General features: G+C 32.1%; 1 protein-coding gene across 2 annotated transcripts; it reads left to right on the forward strand.

Moving 5' to 3' along the window:
* Nucleotides 1-11: 11 nt before the first annotated feature.
* LOC132753838 (uridine-cytidine kinase-like 1) lies at nt 12-22,983 on the forward strand. Of its 2 annotated transcripts, none has more exons than XM_060744376.1 (13): nt 12-247; nt 8,113-8,375; nt 9,127-9,233; nt 9,951-10,121; nt 10,465-10,536; nt 11,000-11,251; nt 13,620-13,738; nt 14,192-14,285; nt 15,477-15,539; nt 16,095-16,217; nt 16,500-16,665; nt 17,391-17,489; nt 21,896-22,983. In XM_060744376.1, the coding sequence occupies exons 1-13, from the start codon at nt 72-74 to the stop codon at nt 21,952-21,954; spliced, it is 1,764 nt and encodes a 587-aa protein (XP_060600359.1). In that variant the 5' UTR covers nt 12-71; the 3' UTR covers nt 21,955-22,983. The 2 variants fall into 2 exon arrangements, with proteins under 2 accessions (XP_060600359.1, XP_060600360.1); XM_060744377.1 differs by lacking the exon at nt 12-247 and adding an exon at nt 7,307-7,408.
* Nucleotides 22,984-25,696: the final 2,713 nt, after the last annotated feature.

Here is a 25,696-nt window from a genome sequence, read left to right on the forward strand (position 1 = left end):
AATTTAAAGATAAGAAATTAGAGGATCAAGAATTACAGAATAAGAAATTAGAGGATCTAGTATTGAAATATATGAAATCAGAAGATCAAGAATTGGAAAATATGAAATTTAAAATTAAAGACTTGGAAGGTATAAAATTAGAAGATCAAGAATTGGAAGATAAAAAACTCATGGAAATTGGAGATATAGAAAGGGGAAATAATGTAACTGCAGATGGTGATGAAATGAGTGAAAGTACAGAAATTAAGTAAGTACAAACTTTGGTCAATTAACGATATTTTTTCTTGAGTTTCGAGTTGCGTCAACTCTGATATTAGTTTATTCAGCATCTTTTTCCAACTTTAATAAGTGAGAATGAGTTAAGAGGAGGTATGACATGTACTAACCCTGCTATATTTCTTAAATGGACTTGTCTTGTCTCCATTTTAAGGTACGGTCCATAAAAATTTGCAGTTGGCTATCCAACAATATAGGGCCTATCCCTATTCTCTTTCAGTTGGGGCAGGGTGAGGACAAATTATAGAAACTGCATGAACACATCATTCATTACCTATATACATATTTAGAGAGTATAATACTAGTAATATAATTGTAAAAGTTTGTACAGTAAGACTGTATAAATTGTAGTATTTGTAAATTTTGTTGTATTGAATACATTTAGTTACATCAGTTTAATGTTTATTATATTAAATGTTGGTTACAATACTTTACTGAATTTTGATATAACCAAAACAGTTCAATACCTACAGTGCAGTAATTATAATTATGATAATTATAAATTATACATAAGTAGTTGTTTAAAAAAGCAGGTTTGTAAAGGTTGTAGACACTGTACAAACTGAACATTGTACAAAGTTTCAAAATGCTGAAAAGACAGCATATTGTATAATTTTAGAAAACAATTTTAGTAAGTGGAAAAATTTAGAATCATTTGTGAAAAAGGGAAATTAATGAGCTGTAACCAGCATATATTAGGTTACACCAAAAATATAATAAAGTGGTCTAACCATCTTTACATTAAACTGCATGGGTACAGTTGTTTTACATCAAACACTCAAAGTTGACATTTTTTGGTAAAACCTCTAAGTATTTAGTGGTTTATAAGTGATTCTCATTATGTATTGATGTATACAACAAATATCAAGTTGATGATAACTACCGGAATATATGACGGGCGGGCGTATATAAAATTGTTTTATGTTTTATCATAAATGGTAGTTTGTTGCCGTTTTATACAAATGAGTGGTAATATTTTAGAAGTATTAAAGCACTCCGCCTACAATCATCTTAAAACTGTGTACATATAAATAAATCATATAATCTCCAAAAGTTGAAATGAATAGGTCAATAATTCATCACTACATTGTAAATGTTCATACTAAATCAATAAGTTTTTTATATCAACATTTTTTAAGCAATATTTTTTTAAGAATATTCAAATGCATCGTTGGATACACACAACCGAACCATTAACATTAATGTTACAGTTACATGTTAATCAACCGTGGGTATCCGACGATGATTTAAATGATACTTTTCTATAAAAAAAAAATAATTATGGAAAATGTGACCATGTACTGAATTATTGATGTAAATATTGAGTCCTTATTTCATGACTTATTGTGCTGAAAGTGTCATGGATGGTATTTAAAAGTATGATAATACTGTATTACATTTATACTTGGATCTTACAACGCTCTGAAGCATCCAAACATCCGTACTTTACCTTCCCTTAATTGATACAATGACAATCCCCTCCTGTCCCCCAAACAAATACATGCACATTGTATGCTGTGTTTATCATACATTTCATCACTATAGTTTGTCATTATTAATAAAATAGGCATAATAATAATGAGCATACATTTTATATTCTGTATGGATTATAACGTGTTCATTAGTAAACATTTACAAAATCAAATTGATCAAAAACGGCGCGGCTCAACATTAACAAATGTAGTGTTTTTAATCTTGAATCTTTTAAAGTATTTTATAAATAATTCAATGTACTGTTCTTATTAATAAACAGCCGATTTTCCGAAGTCAATGTGTCAATAATTGTTTGAAATACTAAAATACTGCATTCTATTAATTCCATTAAATCTGCCGAGCTGCTGCACTTCCCATTTCATTAACACTCTAATAATATAACCTATACATGTACTTATATATATTATATATATATAAACCGTACATGTCAATAAACTTCCCTCATAAACTATAACATGCAACAGCTTGACAACCACGTGACCTACCTAATAATGCATTTTCGAAAAATCACGGTTTAAATTTTTTTAAAAACGGAATATATCAGGACATAGACTATTGTAGCTTACCATAACGATTGGAATTACTTAATTCGTAATTTTCAAATATTTCTTATCTACCATGGAATAGCCAATTTGTGTTAAGTTTTGTAAATGGATTTTACAAGTACTCCATTCGTACAAGGTAATTATTTTAGATAATTGATAAGCGTAATTAATTGACCCATTTCACGGACATTCACGGACAGTTTTTGAATATTTAAAAAAGAACATTTTATTTCCATTTCATTTAAAAAGTACGTTTTTTTCTCGTTATCTCGTTTATTAGACTTAGTTTGACTTAGTTTTTGATATGTGGATGTAAGAAAAATATCACATGACACACATATATACATGTATCTGCTTATGTGTTACTGTAATATACATTACGATCCATCTCTCCAGTTGTAATTCACCAGTCACTTGTGGCTCCGACCCCCTTTGCCCGTGCCAAACGTAAAGTCACTCCTATAGACATGCGTGCGTGCGTGTGTGCGTCGTGCGCGTGTGTGTGGAGGGGGGGGGGGTGATTGTAGGGAGATAATGGCTGACAATATAGCGCCTGACCATTTCCATCACCATATTTTCCATATGCAGTCTTCTCTGTTTGTCAATACAAAGGAAAGGAAACCAAATATTTTCCTATCTAGAACTACTTTTTCAGTACAGAATTACATGTACTGCGTATACACTATCACCAATCTCATTGTCACGGTTACCACCCGGTATATCACTTCAGCGAGTTATTCTAAATTGAATTGTTTATCTCTCCAGTTTCTAAAATAAAATTCAAAGGATAGTTTTTGCCATTATAAAATAAAATGTAAACGATAGTTCTAAAGTAAAATGTACAGGATAGTTCTTTAATTAACTTTCTAGTTAAATTACTAAGATATTTAAGTTCTGTTTAACCATATTTCCTCCCGCAAAACGTTTTTCTTCGGCCGAGTATCTTTTTAAAATATACTTCTTGTTTCAAACATGGAGTACAAAAATATCTCTCTTTTTTTAAGACAGTCCTTTTCAACAGAAGAAATCCATACATCCGGATCGTCTTTGGTATTCTACATATTGTATCGTTCGAGTCTTTACGTCACAAATCTATATTGACATAAAACATTCATGTGCTTATTTAAAAAGGGGAAAAACAAACACGAATTCCTGCGTTCTTTTTTGTTTTTGTTTTTTTTGTTAAGATTTTCTGTACAAGTATATTTTGGAGGCATACATTTTATCAAATAACCATATAACTTCCGCAAATATTATATGGTGAACACGTTAAATATTTACAAGAGGAGGAATAATAAAGGGGAAATACAATCATGATAATGCCCTCAACTGTTCCTCACAATCGCTAGTTATCTGATGCGCTAACCAGATAGTTACTTGATCATTTTGTGATAACATTTTAAATCCGAGTTATATCCCTGCTTTTTGTGCCAATTAAAATTGTATGGACCCGGCATGTAAATATTCCGGCAGGAAAGTCTTGGTCCGTGCATTATACATGGTGAAAACTTTATTATATGATGTCCTAGAAAACTATGATCTCCCCCACTTCCCGCATCTCCCTGTCACGTCAACATCCAGTATACCTCTGAGGATGACTTTGAGCAATTGTCCCGTTACCTAAAACGGATTTTTTTCAAGAGAATTTGGTTATAATGTATTGATGTTACATTATAAAAAATCACTATACTATGGTGGCTGATTTAGAACTCTTTTGTGCGTCGTGTTGTCGCTGGCAACAGCACGACAAAGGGCCAAACGGCGCGTTGTCGGACTTTCGTGAACTGGTATTGTGCCAGATCGGGGCTAGCCTACATTGTGCACGTGCTACTCGTTCTAAACACAAGAAGATGATAGTCATAACCGCACCATGGAATAAAATACGATTGCACATGATTTTATTGAAACGGTAACAGTGTTTATTCTAGGATTTGAAAAACAGGGTGGTGGGGGAGGGAATTTATCGAAAAGTGAGTGAGACGTTATTACATTTGTTGATCTTTTACCTTCTTTCTCTATGTAAAATTTTCTCCCTGCCTTTGAAAAAATGGGGGGGGGGATTCTCAAAAATATGAGTGAATCCTCCCATCCCCTCCTAGAATTGACACTGCAGTAAACTTTCAAACTCTACCTTGGTCCTTCTTTCGGATTGCTATTGTCAAAATCCAAGTTTGAATTCTATCCTTTTTTCTCTAATAGCCTTCCTGTTGTGAACGATGAGAATCCTTTAACATGCATGGTCATGCAAGCTTTGAACTGTAACGGAATTTATAGTATGCAAGCAAAACACCAACGGCCGCGAACGTGTTTTCATGGATTTGTGGTCCTAAATAACTTCAAACGTACATTTAGTAAGTGCCATTTCAATCTAGGCACATGTGTCTATAGTAATTGCGTGTTAAACCTTATGTAACGTTGACGTCGTCATATCGTTATTCACGATGGTAATTCAAGATTTTGACGTCAAATTTTGGCTTTATTCACTAAATAGTAACATCTCACGCAAAACCTAAAGTTTGGCATTTTGTATAACCTCATTAACCACTGAAGACTTCAAACATGTCGTCGAGACAATCAGTGTCGAAGGCCTATAACTCTCACATGGATTTGGGTTGAATTATTGCCCCTTTGTGAACTTAAAAACTCCTAGTTAAAGTTTTGCAAAAATGCAGTGATATTATATTTACTAGGAATTGCATTCGTCTTTGAGATTAAAATGGAAGGTCCTTTTGTCCAAGATAAAGTATGAGTTTTTGTTATCTTACAAAATTCCTTGATCACTATTCGATCAAGATTCGTAAATATGTGATGCATTTTGAATGAATTCTGCCTCTTTGTTGTGACATGTTCCAACTATATATGAAGCACTGAGAATAATAGAGCGCGATGTCCCACTGACTTCTTATGGGGATGTAATATATTTTTCATGGTATATAACGTTGGTCTTATGTGTATCTATTCTTATTTTGAACATTTTAAGCGATTTTCATTTTGTGAAACGAATTATTTATTACATGTATTTCAGTCCATTTCAGAGACATATGTTTGATATGTCATTTTTCGAGAAGCATTAGAGAATTTGTTTAAATTTTGGATAGTCGATCGGTTGTTACAGATTTCAGAATTCTATATTAAACATTTTATATTTTGTTTGAAGGTATTGATACAATCCGAATTATCCGTCTTCCCAGATACTATATGTCTTAGTTTCCTCCTTTTAAATCATGCGCTCTTGCCCATTATACATTTTTCATTTTAAGAATGATTATGCAAAAAAAGACACTATACACTGAAAGACAGCTAGCGCAACACAAAATAAACGTTTTGTTTTAATTTTTTGTTTGTTTTGTTTGTTTTTTTTTCGGACTATCGTTAAATTTGACAGCATATATTTAATACGACATCTCATACGCGTTGCTTGAAAAAAAAACATTGTAGTCAGCTAATAACAACAATATAAATTAATAAATTTAATAAATTAATTAATTATATGAAAAGTAATAAAACATGACTGGTAAAGCAAAACTCGCAAAAAAACAACAACAAAAACAACAACAAAAACAAAACAAAAAGTTATTGTGAAATGTTCGTCCATCCCTGCACCAGGGCCGGCAGCCAGTTTTAGTTGCGTCCATGGTTGCACCGCTTGCTCTAGGCACGGGCCTAACCCACACATAGTATTCAAAATTAAAAAAATATTGTTACGTTTTAAATTAATTTTTAATTAATTGTACGCTTTCAACAAACAAACATTCAATGTGAACAGTTCTTTTCAAAGAATCTGGCGCAAATTTATGTGTCTGATTTTAAATACGCCGATAGTGCGATTGCATGCGAATCATTAAATACGCTTCCAAGATATTTTTATGGAAAGCCATATGGCTGTCTGATATTGTTCTTTTTCAATTTATGTAACCATTTGCATAATATATAAGTTCACTTCGACTATATATGAATTGAAAACACCTTCTTATTTAACCGGAATCCATTATATTAATCCACAGTTACAATATATGAAACCATACCGTCAGTGTATGAAACCGAGTTAGCAATATATAAGTTGATTTTTTCAATTTATGATTCCAATTCTTCAATATATGGTCCCAAAGTAGCCATGTATGGAACCAGATGTCCTGATATGAAACCGAATTATCAATATATTTATTCATTTTTCAATATATGAAACCAATGTTTCAATTTATGAAATCAAAGTAATGTAATAACCAACTTATATATGTCTACTTTGGTTTCATAAATTGATACATTGGTTTCTATACGTTCTGCTTACTTTAAACTGCCATTATATAGTATTAAACTTTCATAACCGGAGAAAGTGATGTGATCAAAAAATTGCCTGTTTGTTTTGTTTTAATTATATGTGTGTAAATAATCCTCAGCTTCATTGAAACATATGCAGAAAATGTCCAAACCACCTCTACAGTAGAGAATTTGAGAATGATATCTTAAACCTTATTAGCTTAAACGATATTTATAAAAAAAATATTTTAAAGCAGCTAGAATTTTCATGAAAATTTTGAGAAAAAAAATTAAGTAAAATATTGTGAAGTAACCAAACGGAAGAAATATACATATTACAAATGACACTTATTAATCAATGTAAATTTCCAAAAAGGGGTTATAATATCTATCTGGAACATACGATACAAAAACAACAACAAAAACAACAACAAAAACAAAACAAAAAGTTATTGTGAAATGTTCGTCCATCCCTGCACCAGGGCAGGGTTATAGTACATGTTCCCAGTATCTATAAAAAAAAAAGCTCTTATTGGCTTAAGTTAATGCATTAGTCGCACGGTAGAATTATGGTGATAAATACTGTTAAATCAGTCATAATCAGTCGGACATAATATGTAAATTTATTTGAATTTTGAATGTTTTTACTTTTCTTGAAATCATTTTTACCCAGTTTGATTTTCTTGTCATCTCGTTAAATTCCGTTAGATAACGGAAAATACCGAAACATCTTCCGTGATGACTGCCCAATCAAATCTACTTCCTGTGAAAATCTAAACAAACATGTCAGCCTTTAAGTTTGAGAGAGCTAGTTCTGCGAGTTCGGAAGCCGATAGGTGATTGTATAATTAAGTTATTGTGTTATTTGCCCATTTAATAGGTTCAGATATATTTCAGCAATCTTATTGCCATGTGTCACTTCGATTTTCTGCCAATATGTATGATAATTTGTTTTCATATGGACGTGTACACAAACACGTGCTTTGTCTTTACATATTTTTTTTTATCTACCACACGTGAAGTCATTAGTCGATTGTATTTTTATCGACACAATTTTTATGAAATTCTCTTATAAAACAATTTATACAGTTGAAACATACAGTTTAATGTCAAATTATCAAGAGTTATCTTGTTGTTACCGTTTAATTTCAGGAAAACCTTTTTTGTTTCATCAGCAAAAATTATGAATAGTCGAATCTATTTTGTTAGTTTGCCAAAATTATTTTGAACAACGCAACAATCATGATAATTACGACATATAGGAAGTTTGTGGTTACTTTACAGTCTGTAAATATGACATATGTTATTGATTTAGATAAATGGTTTGGAAATAAATTGGATCCATATAAGGAATCTTGGTTTCAGTTAAATTTAAAAATATAAAAATGCAAAAATGTATGAATAAAAAACATTGTGCTGTAAACAAATATTTTTATATCAGTGGGCAGACATGTTGATTGTTATTTGGATTTTCGGACTACTTTCACTTATTTATTTATACCAGTTTATTGAGTATTTTTATTATAATGCATTTTTATAGTGGTAGTGGGGACGATCAAACAGAAGGCGGAGATGGTGAGCCTGGAACATTACAATCTGCCAAGTTGATCAAAGAGCCTAAGACTCCAACAAAATTTCCATTGAGTCCATCAAAAGCATTCCCAAAGAAAAAAGTGAGAAATGCAAGTAAAAGTGAAAATAAGTCAAGCAGGGTCCACCATACAGGGTTACGGGTACTATATACTGCTGGAAGACCACCTTGGTATAATACACATGGAGAACTTAAAGATGCTTTTGTGATAGGTATTAGTATTATAATTATAACACATACAACTATAAACACTTTTCGAACTAGCAGACAACAGGATATTCTTATCAGAAGTTTTTCAAGTAAAGATAACCAGTTGCGTATCTCTCTGTATAAATCGTATGTAAAATGGTCTGACATATGGTAGGTTTAAGAGTTTAAGACTGACACATATTTTTATTTATTAAGAATATTGACATTTTATATGACACATTTTAAAGAACTTTAACTTTAAAAACACATTGGAATTGTTACTAGACAGCAGAATTCAGTGTTAGCACAAGTGTCTTCAGTAACTGTTCATGTATCAAAGTGGTTGCTAAGAAGAGGCTTGAAAACAGCTGACTGCTGGTAAAATTTAGATTTTTGCCATCTAAATTTTACAGGAAGAACTGTAAAGTTAAAATTTCATGTAAAACAAATTTAAAACTTAAACCATGTTTATACAGTATGTAATAAGGGGACTCACTGTGCTTAATAAAAAAAATCAGGGGTATATTTGATGAAAAATGTGTTAATATCAATGAAGACTAAAAATAATTGCCATTCAGTCCAAGGGAAGTAATTTCTTGGAATTTTAGACATAAATGTATGATTTGTCTTTCATGATGAGTGAATGGATGCAAGTAAGTTTGTAAGTTTGTGAGCCTTCCTTCATGATTATGTTTTAATTTACCATTTAATGTGTACATATACTACAACTCCAAATCCAAGGGAATTAAATTATCTATGTGACATTTATTCCAGGTGTGTGTGGTGGCAGTGCATCGGGTAAGACAACAGTTGCCAACAGAATCATTGAAGAATTAGATGTACCGTGGGTCAGTTTATTAAGCATGGATTCTTTCTACAAGGTAAACTATTTGTAATTTAATTCAATTCTAAATTGTGTCTTTCTGAAAATTGACATAAATTTGTACATAGTACAATTGATTAATATTAAAGATTTAGTTAAAGTGAATTGGTTGGGCCATAATGGAAGGTCTGTTATACCATAAATAATTATGTTGATAGTATTTAGTGTCTATTTGTGTCTATAGAAATCCATGCAACAATTATATATGGCTTTTTTTATGTGAGATACATGAACAGATATACCATGATATTATTTTTATATAGCAGATATAAATTGTTCTTGAACAAAATATTATTACTAATATTCCAAATCACTTAGAAATTTATCAACATTTTTTTTTCAAGAAGTAATTTATAAGAATAACCAAATGATACATTTCTATTGTTTTTTTTTTTTTTTCAATATTTGAAATACTTAAGGAAAATGTGAGCATTGTAGACCAATCCACTTTAAAGACGACGAGAATTATCTTTGATTGTAACCTAGACATACTGTAATATTTTTTGTTCAGTACTGTAAAATGTGTACTCTAAATGAGAAAAAAAGGCTTGATCCTTTAGGTTGATTGTTAACATAGCAGTGAACACATATAGATTTAATTGGGAACGTTTTAAGAAGAATAAATATAGCAATATATAGAAGTAGATAAAACTTAATCAGTTGACTCATATGTATAACTGCAGGGATAAATTACTCGGTTGTTTCTCATATGTAGGTGTTAGGAGAGAAGGAGCATGAAGCAGCTAACAGAAATGAGTACAACTTTGATCATCCTGATGCCTTTGACTTTGAGCTGCTCACCAAAACACTGAGAAGACTGCGTGTTGGAAAGAAAGTCGATGTACCAGTGTATAATTTTGTCTCCCACAGCAGAGAACCTCAATGTGTAAGTGTATATAATATATTGACAAGTAGTAACATCATGAAATAATATGGCCTAGCAGTAATTATGTTGAAGTGTCTGTGATAATGCCAGTTAGTGGTGTAATAGTTGCTAAAAGGAGGTCTGTTCTTTCTCTATTTTCTGGTTTTCTTCATAATAAATGATTCCTTGACTTTTTCTGCTGTGTTATTTCTTACTATTTTGAAATATTCAATTCAATACTCCGATATGAATAGATTTTTTTTTGCAGGCATTTTGACAACTTTCATCTTTAGAAGACAATGTTAGGCAAATATTTGTTAAAAAGTTTGTTTAAAAACGATTATGAGATATCTTGCAATTTCAGAAAACAATATATGGGGCAAATGTAGTGATATTTGAAGGTATAATGGCCTTCACGAACAAAGATTTATTACCTGTAAGTATATGTAATGACAAATTATCACTGGATTTTTCTATCACAATTTTCATCTTTTTCCCCATCATTAGATTAGTTGCTGCTGATCATTATACTAGTAAATCAGGGATGTTAAAATGCTCTGGCCCTTTTTATATTTTGAACTTAATTTCAAGTGAGATTATGAAATTTTTTTTCCTCGTAGTTCATCTCGCATATGCAAGGAAATGGTACTTGTAAACAACTAGTTGTAAATTGACGTTTCAAGAAATATGGTACTGTAGCAAGGGAGGCAAATACACATATTTCTCATTTGACTGTTGAAAAAGTGCACAATATAAGCCAGGTTAGGTGTAGTGAGACTGTATGATGTATGAAGATTTGTTCAATAATTTTGATCTGTCAGATTGACTTATTCTTATTTATCAGCTTTACATATATTTTAGTCTTCTAAATATTGACATTTTCATGTTTACTTCTATAGCTGATGGATCTGAAAGTGTTTGTAGACACAGATAGTGATATACGCCTAGCTAGACGTATGAAACGTGACATATCAGAGAGAGGCAGAGCACTGGAAGGTGTTCTCAAACAGTATAACAAATTTGTCAAACCAGCATTTGAACACTGGATTGCCCCAACAATGAGTTGTGCAGATATTATTGTGCCTAGGGGTGGTGAAAACAGAGTAGCAATAGATCTGATTGTACGTCATGTACACACACAGCTGAACAAAGTAAGTTGCTACAAACATTAAGATTTGCTGGGTAGCACATCATACATGTCGAGTCTAAGAGGGACTCGAACTCAGAACCCTCGGAATACTGTACTGCGGCTCTACCGACTTACCTATATGGCCGCTTACACACTATCTCCCTTAAATAGTGAACAGTTCTGAATCGTGAATAGTTTGTCCTTCTACCGTGGAAAAAAGCATTGGATCTGTAATACAGCGGTTGCAGAACAAAATTTCTCTGTGACAATTTCTCACAAACATTTTAATGGAGTTTAATGGTCACTTGTCTCTCAGCACTGATTTAGAAATCATGTGGATTAGCAGTAAGTCACTTTTGTTGAAGTTGGTTATTACTGGTTATCAAGGAAAGCCTGATTGGTGGACTGACTACAAAAATATGCCTTTTTAGCTCACCTGAGCTTGCTCAGGGTGAGCTTTTAGGATCGATGAATGTCCGTCGTCCGTCGTCCGTCCGGCCGTCCACAATTGCTTGTGAACACTCTAGCGGTCGCATTTTTGCCTCAATCATCATCAAACTTGGTCAGGATGCTTATCTAGTTGAAAGCTCGGATGAGTTCGAACATGGGTCATCTCAGATGAAAAACTAGGTCACAAGAGCTAAAAATAGAAAAACCTTGTGAACACTCTAGAGGTCACATTTTTGACCCAATCTTCATCAAACTTGGTCAGGATGTTTGTCTAGGTGATAGCTCGGATGAGTTCGAACATGGGTCATCTCGGATGAAAAAGTAGGTCACAGGAGCTATAAATAGAAAAACCTTGTGAACACTCTAGTGGTCACATTTTTGAACCAATCATCATCAAACTTGGTCAGAATGCTTGTCTAGTCAATTGCTTGGATGAGTTCGAACATGGGTCATCTCTGATGAAAAACTAGGTCACAGGAGCTAAAAATAGAAAAACCTTGTGACCACTCTAGTGGTCACATTTTTGACCCAATCATCATCAAACTTTGTCAGGATGCTTGTTTAGATAATAGCTCGGATGAGTTCGAATATGGGTCATCTCGGATGAAAAACTAGGTCACCGGAGCTATAAATAGAAAAACCTTGTTAACACTCTAGCGGTCACATTTTTGCATCAATCATCATCAAACTTGGTCAGGATGCTTATCTAGTTGATAGCTTGGATGAGTTCGAACATGGGTCATCTCGGATGAAAAAGTAGGTCACCGGAGCTAAAAATAGAAAAACCTTGTTAACACTTTAGCGGTCACATTTTTGCATCAATCATCATCAAACTTGATCAAGATGCTTGTCTAGGTAATAACTCGGATGAGTTCGAACATGGGTCATCTCGGATGAAAAACTAGGTCACAGGAGCTAAAAATAGAAAAACCTTGTTAACACTCTAGTGGTCACAATTTTGACTCAATTGTCATCAAACTTGGTCAGGAAACTTGTCTAGGTCATTGCTGGGAATAAATCGAACATGGGACATCTCGGATGAAAAACTAGGTCACAGGAGCTAAAAATAGAAAAATCTTGTTAACACTCTAGTGGCTACTGTTGTGATCCAAATATTCTGTTAATTGGTCTGAATTTTTGTTTTGATGAAGATCGAACATGGGTCATCTTGGATGAAAAACTAGGTCACACCGCCCAAATATGGAAAAACCTTGTTAACATTCTAGTGGTCACATTTTCGACTCCATTATCATCAAACTTGGTCAGAATGCTTGTCTAGGTAATTGCTTGGATGAGTTCGAAATCGCATGTGAAACTAGGTCACCAGAGCTAAAAATAGAAAAATCTTGTTAACACTCTAGTTGCTACTGTTTTGATCCAAGTATCCTGGAAATTGGTCTGAAAGTTTGTTTTGATGATTTCTAGGTCAAGTTTGAATATGTGTCACCTGGGTAAAAAACTAGGTCGCACTGCTCAAATATGGATAATCCTTGTTAACACTGTAGTGGTCACATTTTTGACTCACCTGTCATGAGACTTGGTCAGAATGCTTGTCTAGGTAATTGTTTGGATGAGTTTGATAATTCAGGTGAGCGATCTAGGGCCATCATGGCCCTCTTGTATAACATCTGTATTTGTTTTATTCTCTAGGTAAGGAGGAAAGTTGTTCTTTGATCTTAAAGGTGCCTTTATGGTTTACCAGTAAATTCCATACAACCAAACATGAAAAAGAAACCCCAAAAAGAATATAGTTTAAAAATACAATGTACAATATCATTTACAATTATATTTAATTTAATAATTGGCTAGCTTTAATTATTTGTTTTATTTTATAACTTGAAATTCATGAAAAATAAATGATCAAAATTTAAAATATTATTTAGACAGTTTAATTTCACAATATATAATTACCGGTATATAATGTGTATAATATATTTCAGAGAGGATTTTGTCTCCGTCAGATAATGGCTAATGCGGGTAACAATGGTCATCCTCCACCATCCTCTCTACAGGTGCTACAAACTACTCCACAAGTTAGAGGAATACATACATTTATCAGGTAAATTAGAGGAATACATACATTTATCAGGTATTTCTTGTTGTTATCAGAAACTAATCTACATGATGATGAATCCAAGAAGTTAAATACCATTCCTGACTTTTGAATCATTTGCCATCTCATGGCTATGGAGGTAACACACTGGGGTTTTGAATTCTTTCATGTGAGGAAGTTATCCAGCTAGCTTGCACAGAGTCAGTGGATAGACTAAGGTTCCAGATTGTCCTGCTGCAATGTTAAATTATTTGTAGACATATGCAAGAATTTAAATTTACAAAATTAAGATGTACACCATAACTACAACATATTTGGATTTTCTAACAGTATTCTGTAATTCATTTATGATCATAATAGAATATAGTAACTGTTTAAATTTTAGCATAATTATAAGGCAATATTACGTAGAAACTTATATAAGTAAATATGATAGACCTATCTTTCCATCATTTACAGGAACAAAGAGACGGCTAGAGATGAGTTTATATTTTATTCCAAACGATTGATGAGACTGCTGTTTGAATATGCAATGAATTTTCTACCTCATAAGGTACGTGTTTATGGAGTAGTTTATAATGATTAAAATGAGTGAATGTTTATCATATTTCTACAGTTTTACTCAGGGAGCCAATTTTGTGCCTGAAATAATGCATGGATGCCAGGGCAGCAGAGATTTTCTTCCATTTGAATGTTGATTCATTTGAATATAACTAAACCTCAAAGAATGACCAGCTTTCATTATGAATACATGAAAGCATTCAAATTTCGATTTTCTACTCCTTTATTCTGCTATTTCGTGCTGCGGGAAAATTGTGTTCTTTTTTAACTCGACTATTCGATAAGAATAAGTAGAGCTATTGCAGTCACCCGAGCGTCGGCGTCGGCGTAACCACTTATGTTAAAGTTTTTGTAATAGTTCAAATATTTTCAAAGTCCATAGACATGTGGCTTTGAAACTTTGCACACTTGTTCACCATCATGACCCCAACCTGTAGACAGGAGGAGGTAACTCTATCAAGCATTTTGACAGAATTATGCCCCTTTTTCGACTTAGAATTTATGTTAAAGTTTTTGTAATAGTTCAAATATTTTCAAAGTCCATTGACATATGGCTTTGAAACTTTGCACACTTGTTCACCATCATGACCCCAACCTGGAAACAGGAGGAGGTAACTGTATCAAGCATTTTGACAGAATTATGCCCCTTTTTCGACTTAGAATTTACGTTAAAGTTTTTGTAATAGTTCAAATATTTTCAAAGTCCATTGACATATGGCTTTGAAACTTTGCACACTTGTTCACCATCATGACCCCAACCTGTACACAGGAGGAGGTAACTCTATCAAGCATTTTGACAGAATTATGCCCCTTTTTCGACTTAGAATTTACGTTTAAGTTTTTGTAATAGTTCAAATATTTTTAAAGTCCATTGACATATGGCTTTGAAACTTTGCACACTTGTTCACCATCATGACCCCAACCTGTAAACAGGAGTAGGTAACTCTATCAAGCATTCTTTTTACTATCAAGCACTAAGAATAGTCGAGCGTTGCTGTCCTACCGACAGCTCTTGTTTCTATGATTATTTATGGATACTTTTCTCTTGTAAATTTTTATATACTTCTGTAGTTCTACTTGTATAATGGTTTAACATACCTAGCCAGAAGGAAATAATTAAGTTACAGAGCATTATTAAGTCAATACACGTGAATGCATTATTAAATGACTAATTGTTTTACAGAAAGTCAGTATTGAGACAGTACAGGGTGTACCATATGAAGGTTACAGACTTGACACCAAAAAGGTACTTGTTTGTTAATTGGTCATCCATTAACTAATATAAAGACAATAAACACATCAGGGTTTTCACTTTTATCTGAGGCAACAGATGAGCCAAGGAAAACAACTGATTTGGCCATGGTTCAAGTGGGACATGTTAAACTACAGGCTGAAAATACAACCGATTTGAACAGCGTTTCATCAGATAATATGGACTGCTGCCAATCTGCCTGCACATGATATATCAGTACATCTTTGACAGCATACATTGGTCATTATGTTGAAGGAAGGAATTTTTAATTATTTAAACACTTTTAGTACTTTCTTTTGAGCAATTAACTAGTAAAGTATTTTTTCCAAACCTGATTTCATTTCTACAAATATTCCTTAAATATGGTGGTCCTGTTTCCAAGAAGAGTGAAATAAACAACAAAACAACACAACCAGCCTGTTACATAGCTAGGTCAGGGCTGCAAATAGGTCAGACTGTCGGGACTATAAAGGTAATATTGATACTGTATTTAGTCAGACATTTAATATTTTTGGTCAAACATTTAAAATGTTACTTATTATTGTACAGATTGTTGGTGTATCAATTTTACGAGCTGGGGAAACAATGGAACAAGCGCTATGTGAAGTTTACAAGGATATCACAATAGGCAAGATACTGATACAGACCAATCTGGATACAGGCGAACCTGAGGTATACTTATTTCATATCACCATTTGGGTTTGAATTTGAATACTGATAAAAGGTCTACCAGTTCTGTACTGTGTCTACTGATCGATATACAAGTACATAAATTTTCTGTTTCAGCTAAATATTGTTAATTGGTTTTCAGTTTTGTAATGCAATTAGCTTTTAAAGACAGGAAATTATTTAGTTTTAAAAAATAATATTTGTTTTATATTTATTCAATGTTGACTTGCTTAGAATTTATGAAAACAAATGGGTTTTATTCGGAGATACATGTACATTTTTCAGCTACATTACTTGCGCTTGCCTAAAGATATTAAAGAATCTCATGTGATGTTGATGGACGCAACTGTAGCTACAGGAGCAGCAGCCATGATGGCTATACGGGTGCTACTGGACCACGATGTTCAAGAAGAAAATATCATTCTACTCTCAATGCTCATGGGGGATTCAGGTAATTATGTTCATATTTTTATTGATTGATTTAATTTATTGTTTTCAGTGTTGTTTTCATTAAGGTCATAGGTCAGCTTTACTGTTTAACTGAAGACCTAAGGCACCCCACTGGGTAGTTGTAGAAGCAAGCCACCATTCAGAAAAGTAGCTTAACCTTAAGCCTGTTATTGGTAATTGATTCTACCCATATGATCAGAGAAGACCAAAATTGGGCTTTTCATCTGTGGTCTGCAATTTTAGCTATGCAATTTTACATATTTTGAAATTTCCCAAAATTTAATTAATGATGTTAAAGGTTTCTTTTATATCAAAATGTTTTATGTTTAAAGGAAATAATGTTTAATCATTTCACTTGTTGTTTTGGTGTCATTGAAAGTAAGCTAGCAGTCTAAATGTTTAAACTGTTTTCTCAGTTTTAATATTGGACGGATCATGAATTTGAATAAATACAAGTTGTCTCCCCTAGGTTGTGTCTACATTTCTGTGTTATAACCTAGAAGCAGAAATAACAGACTTGTGTCAGCTTAATAGAGCCAGGCCAGTCTTCAAGTCTTATTGTATTACCATACTTAATGGTCCCCTTTTTTAATCTTATTCATTTGATATTAAAATTCCTTAGCAGTATAAATTCACTACACAAATTCGCCTTTTCAAGAATTTATGATTTGTCTAAAGTATATTTTTGAGGCAAATACTTGAATTGTGTCTATGTTGTTTTTGTAGGAGTTCATTCTATAGCATATGCATTCCCGAAGGTAAAGCTTGTTACTACAGCAGTTGATAAGGAGGTGAATGAGAAGTTCCACATAGTTCCAGGCATTGGTGAGCACATTCTCTGAATCTTCTTTCTTCAAAACTATGTTTATCTCACATTTTTGTGACATATAGGGGTTACTTTTGTCGGCGGCGTTGTTGTCGGTGCCGGTACAAGAGCCGGTACATTTCATTTTTGTCCTGGCCATTTCTCCTAAATTATATTGTTCACAAGGCGACACATCTGACTTGCGGAGTTCTAGTTTTACTTAGTGTAATAAAGTTTCCACTCAACATGTGTAAATAACTTCTTAGATATAACAATGTGCTATTATAATCATGTATGTTTATGAATCTTGATGTTCTTTGCTTTCATTTGAATTTGTTACGAGTTACGGTCTTTGTGTTCATTTGAAATTTTTAAAAGATACTTTCTTTGTTTTCATTTGAAATTATTTGTTTTCTGAACTTATACAGGCCTTGAGTTTTTTTTATAAACTGTTTCTTTATATCGATGCCTTGGTGCGAAAGGGTTGTAACTCATAATTTCACCGAAAATGGTTTTATGGTGTTTTTCAATGTAGGAGCAATATACACACATGTTGTAAAAATATTAAACTTGAAAGCTAATTTTAAACTACCAAAAAAGTATATTTGTCCAAAGGTTGTAACTCAAACAGACATATTTTGTTGGTGCGAAACGGTTGTAACTTAAGTTACAACCGTTTCGCACCAACATTTTGATAATATTTTGAATAAATCCTAGTGCAAAACAGTTGTATCTCAATATCTTATATCATATTCTGTGAAATATTTAGTGGATTATTTCTTTCAAACTAATTGACAAGTTTATAAAACAGTCTCAGCTTCTGATTCCTTGTTATTTACATAATTGTTAAGCTTTCATTCAGATATAATACAAGAATTTGAATAACTTACACATATTTCAAACATACATCAATTCCAATGCTTGTAAAAGAAACAATATCATAGAACATTGCTATATTTGACTAACAGTACTATTATAGTGATTTTTCCTCAACATAAAAATTGTTATTGGTTTAATGTTGCATTGTTTGCAAAATAACATGAAAAAGTAATGGACCTATTTTGGTTTTATGAAAATGAAATTACTGTAACTCAAAATAAATTTATTATAAACAATTGTCATTTAATATTTTATGATTGTATCATAGTTTGGAGACTTTTGAAAACATGTCAGAGTTAAATTGCATACCAATACATGCACAGTGCTTTAACTCACTGTCTGTCTGGAGCTTGCTTGTTAACTGGTTCATTTTTTCTGGTTTTTATTTGTTTGGGTCGTCAGACCAAACAAATAATGGTAGCGAAATTTCAGAGCCTAATGCTGTTAATTGCAAATGCCTAAAGTAGTCCACTTTTTTGAAGCGATTACTTCCCTTCATATGTACACTAACGCCGAAAAATTCAGGGGAGATCAATGCGTAAAGATTGTCAAATGACAGGCGCATTAATTTTCAAGCAAAGTAGTTCCCGAATGGTCGAAGATTTCTAATATTGTTTCATTCTTTATAGATATACATGCTTACAGTAAGCTCCATGATTATTTACATCTGTGTTAAACAACAGGTTTAGCGTCGAAATAATAAGAGTTACAAACCCTAATTTAGAATAATATGGTTTTCTTCAGGCCGGTAACATATAACTTCACCGTGGGGTTTGCACGCTCGCTTATGAATCGAGAGGTCTGGAGTTCAAATCCCAGTTGAGGCAACTCATTTGTTTTTCATTTTTTAAGTCAAAAATAAACATTGAATTGACTATTAGTGTTGCAATTAGTCTTATAGCCAATTTACTACAGTTAAAACACTGGAAATCATTGGTGGCACTATACAAAAACAAATTGGTTTATAATCTCACAACCTTCACCTTTCTGACATTCTGAGACCCAAACAAATTCAGCGCCTTCTGTGCTTTGATTACATATTGTGATGACAGGGAAAGAGACAGGGAAGGAAATGACAGTAGAAAATAGAGAAAAACAGAATCCCTAAAGAAAGTCCAACACAACAAAATTGAAAATGTTGCAGGGTACGGTTTGATTGAGCCTGTTCATGGACGGTACTGGAAAGTGCAAGTTACCGTCCACGCCCCCTAGCACGGGCTTATATAAATATAGAAAAGTCATATTCAGATGCTTAAAGTAAACAATTAGTACATTTTTCTTGGATGACTGGGAATATGTTTTCATTTTTGCCTGAGATACAAAAGAGAAAGAACATCAATACAATCGGCAATCTGATTTATACTCTCATACAAATCCGACAGCCTTGTGTTTCGATGCTTTTTTAATTACTAAATGTTAAAGTAACTTCAAAGAAATTATACAATTATTACCCAATTCTTGATTTGGTTTTAAACTTACATGAATTACTTTTATCACTTACATGTATTACTATTGGAATATTTTCATGTCTTGTCAAAGACAAATTGTATAAATATTGTATCACAAATATCTGCTGATTGGACAAAAGAAAAAGACTTAAAGACTTTCCATTAAACTGCAAGCCAACAGTATGATGTATAGTTGGATTACACAGATAAACAGACTACATGTAGGTCTAGCTTAATACAAGTTACACAGGTCTATTATTTAAGAAATAATATATCACAAACTGTGATTTTATCGCTTAATAAAATCACTGTTTGGAGTCGGATGTGTGGAATTACGAGGGCGACTAGCCCGAGTGATATAATGATGCACATTCAACAAACAGTGATTTATCAAGTGATTCCAAGGGATTTGCATATGTATTATTTTGATTCTAACACGACATCAACAAATAAAATTTTAATGCTGCCGTACCTTATATTTATCTAAATTGCGCCTGATTTGTTTTCATACTCATTTTCAGCATGTCACATTTTTAGTGGTAAATACTTTGCGTATATAATGACTACGTCACAATTTTTCTTAATATAGAATGTCAAACAGTGATTTTATTGCATAATAATGCACACTTTCGGTTCTTCCATGTTCAATAGGGAAAAATGTGGGTCATGTTAAAATATTAAGTAAAATATATTATTGACCCTTTGTTTTCTGTTAGATAAAAGTAAATTATCAGATATATTCTATCTGCTATTTAAAATCATTCATAAAGATATTAATCACTTCCTCAGCTGTATGTGCGTTTGTGTGCACACCTGTGAAAATTATTTGGGTCACAGGGGATTGCATTTTGTAATTGTTATTAATTGCAGGCCTTATTTTTTTTCTCATTTAATTACTGACTGATTCAGGCTAGACTGATTTATATAATTATAAACAATGAAATTTTGGACTGTGAAGAGTTGTAAGAATAGCATGAGCTTAGAAGCTTAGAACATCTATAATATTTATCATCTTTCTCATACTTTTGGCTTAATAGGAAAGAAGATCCAGGACCTGGATAATGCTTAAATATATAGAATTTGTACACAAAAGCACATCCTAGGAATTATCTAAATTTTCAAATTAAGAAAAGCCTATGTACAGAATAGATGGAAAATAAAATAAGAGTATTCTCATTTTCTAAAGGCTTATATTAACAAAAATAAATGTGTCTTAGATGGTTAAAAATAAATGTGTCTTAGATGGTTTTGTCATTATGTAAGTTTACAATTTGAATTGCGAAAAATTTACCTTTGATTCTTGCAAAAACATACATGTTAATGCGTATTTGGTACTTATGATAGGTTTGACAATCTGAACTGTGTGTCACATGGAAAAAAATATTATATATAAAGTAAATTTCTTTTAAAAAAATCATTTGACTGAAATTATATTTTAAAAACATATAATTTGAAGGTTTTTCACTGAAATATCCAGGCAATATGTTAAATTAGTTCATACTTAACACAACTAAGCTTGGATCTGTCCATTTGACCCATTACATTTATCAGAATTTAAAGCAAAAATTTAGTTACAACCCTTTCGCACCAAATCATTTTTTGAAATTTTTGATTTTTTTGGTGCGAAAGGGTTGTAACTGAAACTTTATCAATTATCTCTTTATGCTGACAAAATAAAATAACCTTTCCAATCAATTATATATCAGTAATTGAATTAAAGCCAAAAAGCAAAATTAAAGAAGAATTTATTAGAATGTAAAAGAATAAATAAGTTTTTTGTCTCTCCTGAATAATTTCAAAATATTGAGTTACAACCCTTTCGCACCAAGGCATCGATATATTACTCTGTATATTTTGATAATTAGCAGTTAAATGCTATTATAAGTAATTTCTCACTCTCGTAAGATGAGATCAGTAAGTTGCCAGTTTTATGTTCACTGTACATTTATGTACTTGAAATTCCTGGGCATGGTATATGTATTTCCCTATAATGACTTGGTTGATGACATGTCATATGTGATTTCTAATACACATTGAATCAATTTTGGGAAAAATGATTGAGTTTCAATTGTTCTTATTGCGTCATATAATGATTTCAGGTAATTTCGGTGATAGATATTTCGGAACAGACTACTACGAGAAAGAGGAATTGTCCTGATGAAGTATGTCAACTATGTGCTATAATCATCATTATAATCATCAATCATCAATTATTATCATCATTGGGAACTGATACAAGAAATTTCTCTCGAAGCAACATATCTTAACATCGTGTATTCAGTCATGTAATAATAAGATCATTCATAATTTTTCAGTTCACTTCTTTGCACTGACTGATTACAATTATTATTATATATGTTCCCATAGGTAATTGTTTGACATATTATTTTTCTGTCCTGTTGCTCGATATAAGCTCATCTGTTATGGCAAAATCTATTTATGATCAATGCGTTGTTTAATTTTGCCTATTACTAAAAACATTTTGAAAGATATCAACATTAAACCTTCTTATCAAGATAAGGGACAGTTTTAAGACAATGGGCATTATTCTGAAAGCTATGTTTGTGGGTTATGCCCCTTTTTTAATGTAGAATATTTGTAAATTTTGGTTATTTATATATTGAAAAAGTTTTGACAACTTATAAATAGATTGTTCTTATTCTAGGCAAACATTGAATGTGGTGCTCGTGTTATTACAGTAATTATCAAAATAACTATTGTATTATCATCATCATTATCATCATCGTTATCATCATCATCATGCACTTGAATAATAAGCATTGCACCAAAATTTATTTGATAAGGTTTTTGCTTACATTTTAAATAAACTTTGAACAGACATTGATGCTAACAGGTTAAATAACAACTGTTTTATGTTGTATGTATTGGACTTGTAGTACCATTTTCATTGTCATCACTTATCATCATTATTACCATATTCTTTGATTGATTTTTCATCATTTCACAAAACAACATAATAATTGACAACATTTTTTTTTATTATTTTTTGTTTTATTCATTGACACTCGCGAGAGGAGTTGGCTGTATTCTGAAATAGGATGATAATAAATCATTTTGAAGGTAGACAGACACAGTGACTCTCATTTTGATTTTTTTAATGCTGTTGAAACAGAAATACAAGCCGGGTTGTTTTAAATCCGACTTATAATCTTGACAAAATCATCCATTTTAAAAAACATTTTTGTTGTTGCTAGAGGCAACATAATGAATCTACTAATGTGTTCTAACTGGGACGAATCGTCCCGAATCTTGTGATCTTATAATTGCTGACAGATGCGAACGGTTTTTGTATGTATGTTCTGAAATTTCATTTTTATTTTATATCCATGGATCTCATGTGTAATACGAGGGTTGATCAATATATTCATGGACACTATTAATAACTTAATAATTAATCAAGATATTATAAAGATTTTTTGCTATTTAGGAGAAGAATTTAATACTATTTAAATATATTGTGATTTTTTAAAAACAAATCTCATTTTGTTCATTATATGTATCGCCATAGCAACCCTATACCGTTCGAACGCCGCAGCTCAAAAACAAGTTATATCTATCATTTTGAAATACTTAAAAATTGTCCTTATTTTGGCGTGCTTCTTTAAAATATGAAATTGACAGCAACGTTCCTTCATATCGTTTATAGAACATTTAAAAAAACAAGCGTCGCTACTATTTCGAGATGTTAATGGAGACAGGGGTGTGTCACCAGAGAGGAGCACGACGTTGTTGGAGCAGAGGGCAGTTATTAAGGTCTGTGTAAATCTTGGTATGACGCCAAAACAAACTAAAGAAAACATGGGAATTGTATCTGGAACAAAAAAAGTGTCTTATTCCTTAGTTTATAAGTGACACATACACTTCTGTGAGGGTAGAGAAGAACTTCAGGATGATAAGAGATGCGGCAGACCAATTAAAACTTGTTGCGATGCGAACGTTATGCGAGTGAAATTGAGGGCAGAGTTAAAGGGACACAAGTTAACCGGGTTCCATGATTTGCAGTCCATAGCATTGACTGTGTTGCGTTCATTTGATACTTCATTTAATAAGAACATTTTCAGTCAGTGGGTACACAGGCATGAACGATGTGTAGAAGTTGGTGCTGCATTGTTTTTGAGAAGATGTAACGCCGACGTCACGACGTAACGTAAGTTGCAAATGAGCTGCGGCGATCAGCTTTACATGTATTTCTGAAAACTGTCATTCCGGATAAAATATATGGAATATTTATCTGAAACTTACACATCAAATTGATAAATAATTGAATAAATGTCAAATATAATTATATTAACTTTCTTTCCCCAAAAAAACAATTTATGGAGTGTGTCCACGAATTTATTGATCAACCCTCGTATGAGGGGAGAGAAATGTTTTTTTGTTATCATGATTTATTCTTAAATTAAACATGGCTGAACTATAACTGGGTGCCTTCTGAAGGTGTCCTTATGTAAATATAATACATGCAGCACACATTTTATCGTGTGTTTTTAGCTATTTAATTTAAGAATCTTGGATGTTTTGATATTATTTCTCAGAATTTCTGAAAATATTTTTGAAATTGTTTACCAAGTTAAAAATCTCAAAATGATATACAAAATAAATCTCAAAATCATATTATTTTATAAAATACCTGATGCTTTCCTCAATAAAAGTTGTGCAATATTAAAACTGAAAATGATTTCAGAAGTTAGTTGAAAAAAGGAAGAATCTTCTTTGTACTTTTGATTATTGTTGAATTATTTTTATATCAAGTTTAAGACAATAAATATACATACATGTTTGTGGTTTAGGTAGGATGGTGAAGGAAATGTGAACATGTTTTTGTATATTAAAACATACTGGATTTATGTTTTTCTTTATTAATGTATTTATAACTATCCTTGATGTGAAAGAAAAATGTTTGTTTCTAATCTTTGTCTGTTATATTCAATATATTTTGAAAAAAAAGTAATGCATTGAATTAAGCATTATTTTATTTGCATGTTAATATCTTGCTTTCCATAAAGAACACAAGTTTATACAGTCAGTATAAATTAACAGTCTTCTAATAGCACAAATCATTGTTGCACTTGATAACTAAAATATCAATTTTTTCATCAAACACTGTGAAATAAGTCTTGAATAATCAGTCCTGTAGACACTCTCATCAAGTAACAACTATATATGTTTCCTAAAGTGACACGTAGTTCATTACAGGTACAGTAAGTCTTGTTGACACTAAGCTGATACTCTTTATTTTGTTATCTTTTATTTATTGCTATTGATCACACATTAAGAGTGTTGTATTGACTGTAACATAGGACCTCACTGACAACTTGGCAAATTATGATGTCACTTTCATCAGTGTAACATACTGATGTTTATTGAATTCTCTCATAGTCTATATAAATAAGAGTTTACCAAGCTGTGAAATCAGTCAGCATATAGATACAATGATCAATATAAATTTGTTTATTGAATCAAAATCCAGATAATGCATTTTGGGATATGTAATGCATTAAATTAGCATTAAAATAATGCTAGAACTATTGCATTAATCATTACTTACTATTACTTTAAAAAATGGCAATGCATTATTAATGTTTCAGCATTAAATTTGCGTCATATTCAGTTTTTAGTGGTTGTACAGGTTTGTGTCTGGAATAATGCAAGGAAGGGCACCTGAGGTCTCCCTCCACCAGTACAACTGGAATGTCACCATATGATATATACTGTGTTGGTGTGATATAAAACCCAACCAAATGAGTTACTAAGTTTGATTTATGATATGAAAGTAATGATTGAGTTTATTACTAGAAGAATTGATAAGTTGCTAATGAAATTTTTTTTTTTAAATCTCTGAGCTTCAGCTACAAGGACTATCAAACTGTCCGTTGGTA

This window comes from Ruditapes philippinarum, unplaced genomic scaffold (assembly GCF_026571515.1).
Source record: "Ruditapes philippinarum isolate M1 unplaced genomic scaffold, ASM2657151v2 ctg3198_1_1_1_1, whole genome shotgun sequence".
Lineage (NCBI taxonomy): Eukaryota > Metazoa > Mollusca > Bivalvia > Venerida > Veneridae > Ruditapes > Ruditapes philippinarum.

Bases quoted from the DNA above. Each gene is read 5' to 3' on its own strand.
- LOC132753838 (XM_060744376.1), top strand. From the start codon at position 72: ATGAAATCAGAAGATCAAGAATTGGAAAATATGAAATTTAAAATTAAA. The intron at 14,286-15,476 runs GTACGTGTTTAT...ATTGTTTTACAG, and splicing joins TGAATTTTCTACCTCATAAG to AAAGTCAGTATTGAGACAGT. The intron at 16,666-17,390 runs GTAATTATGTTC...TTGTTTTTGTAG, and splicing joins AATGCTCATGGGGGATTCAG to GAGTTCATTCTATAGCATAT.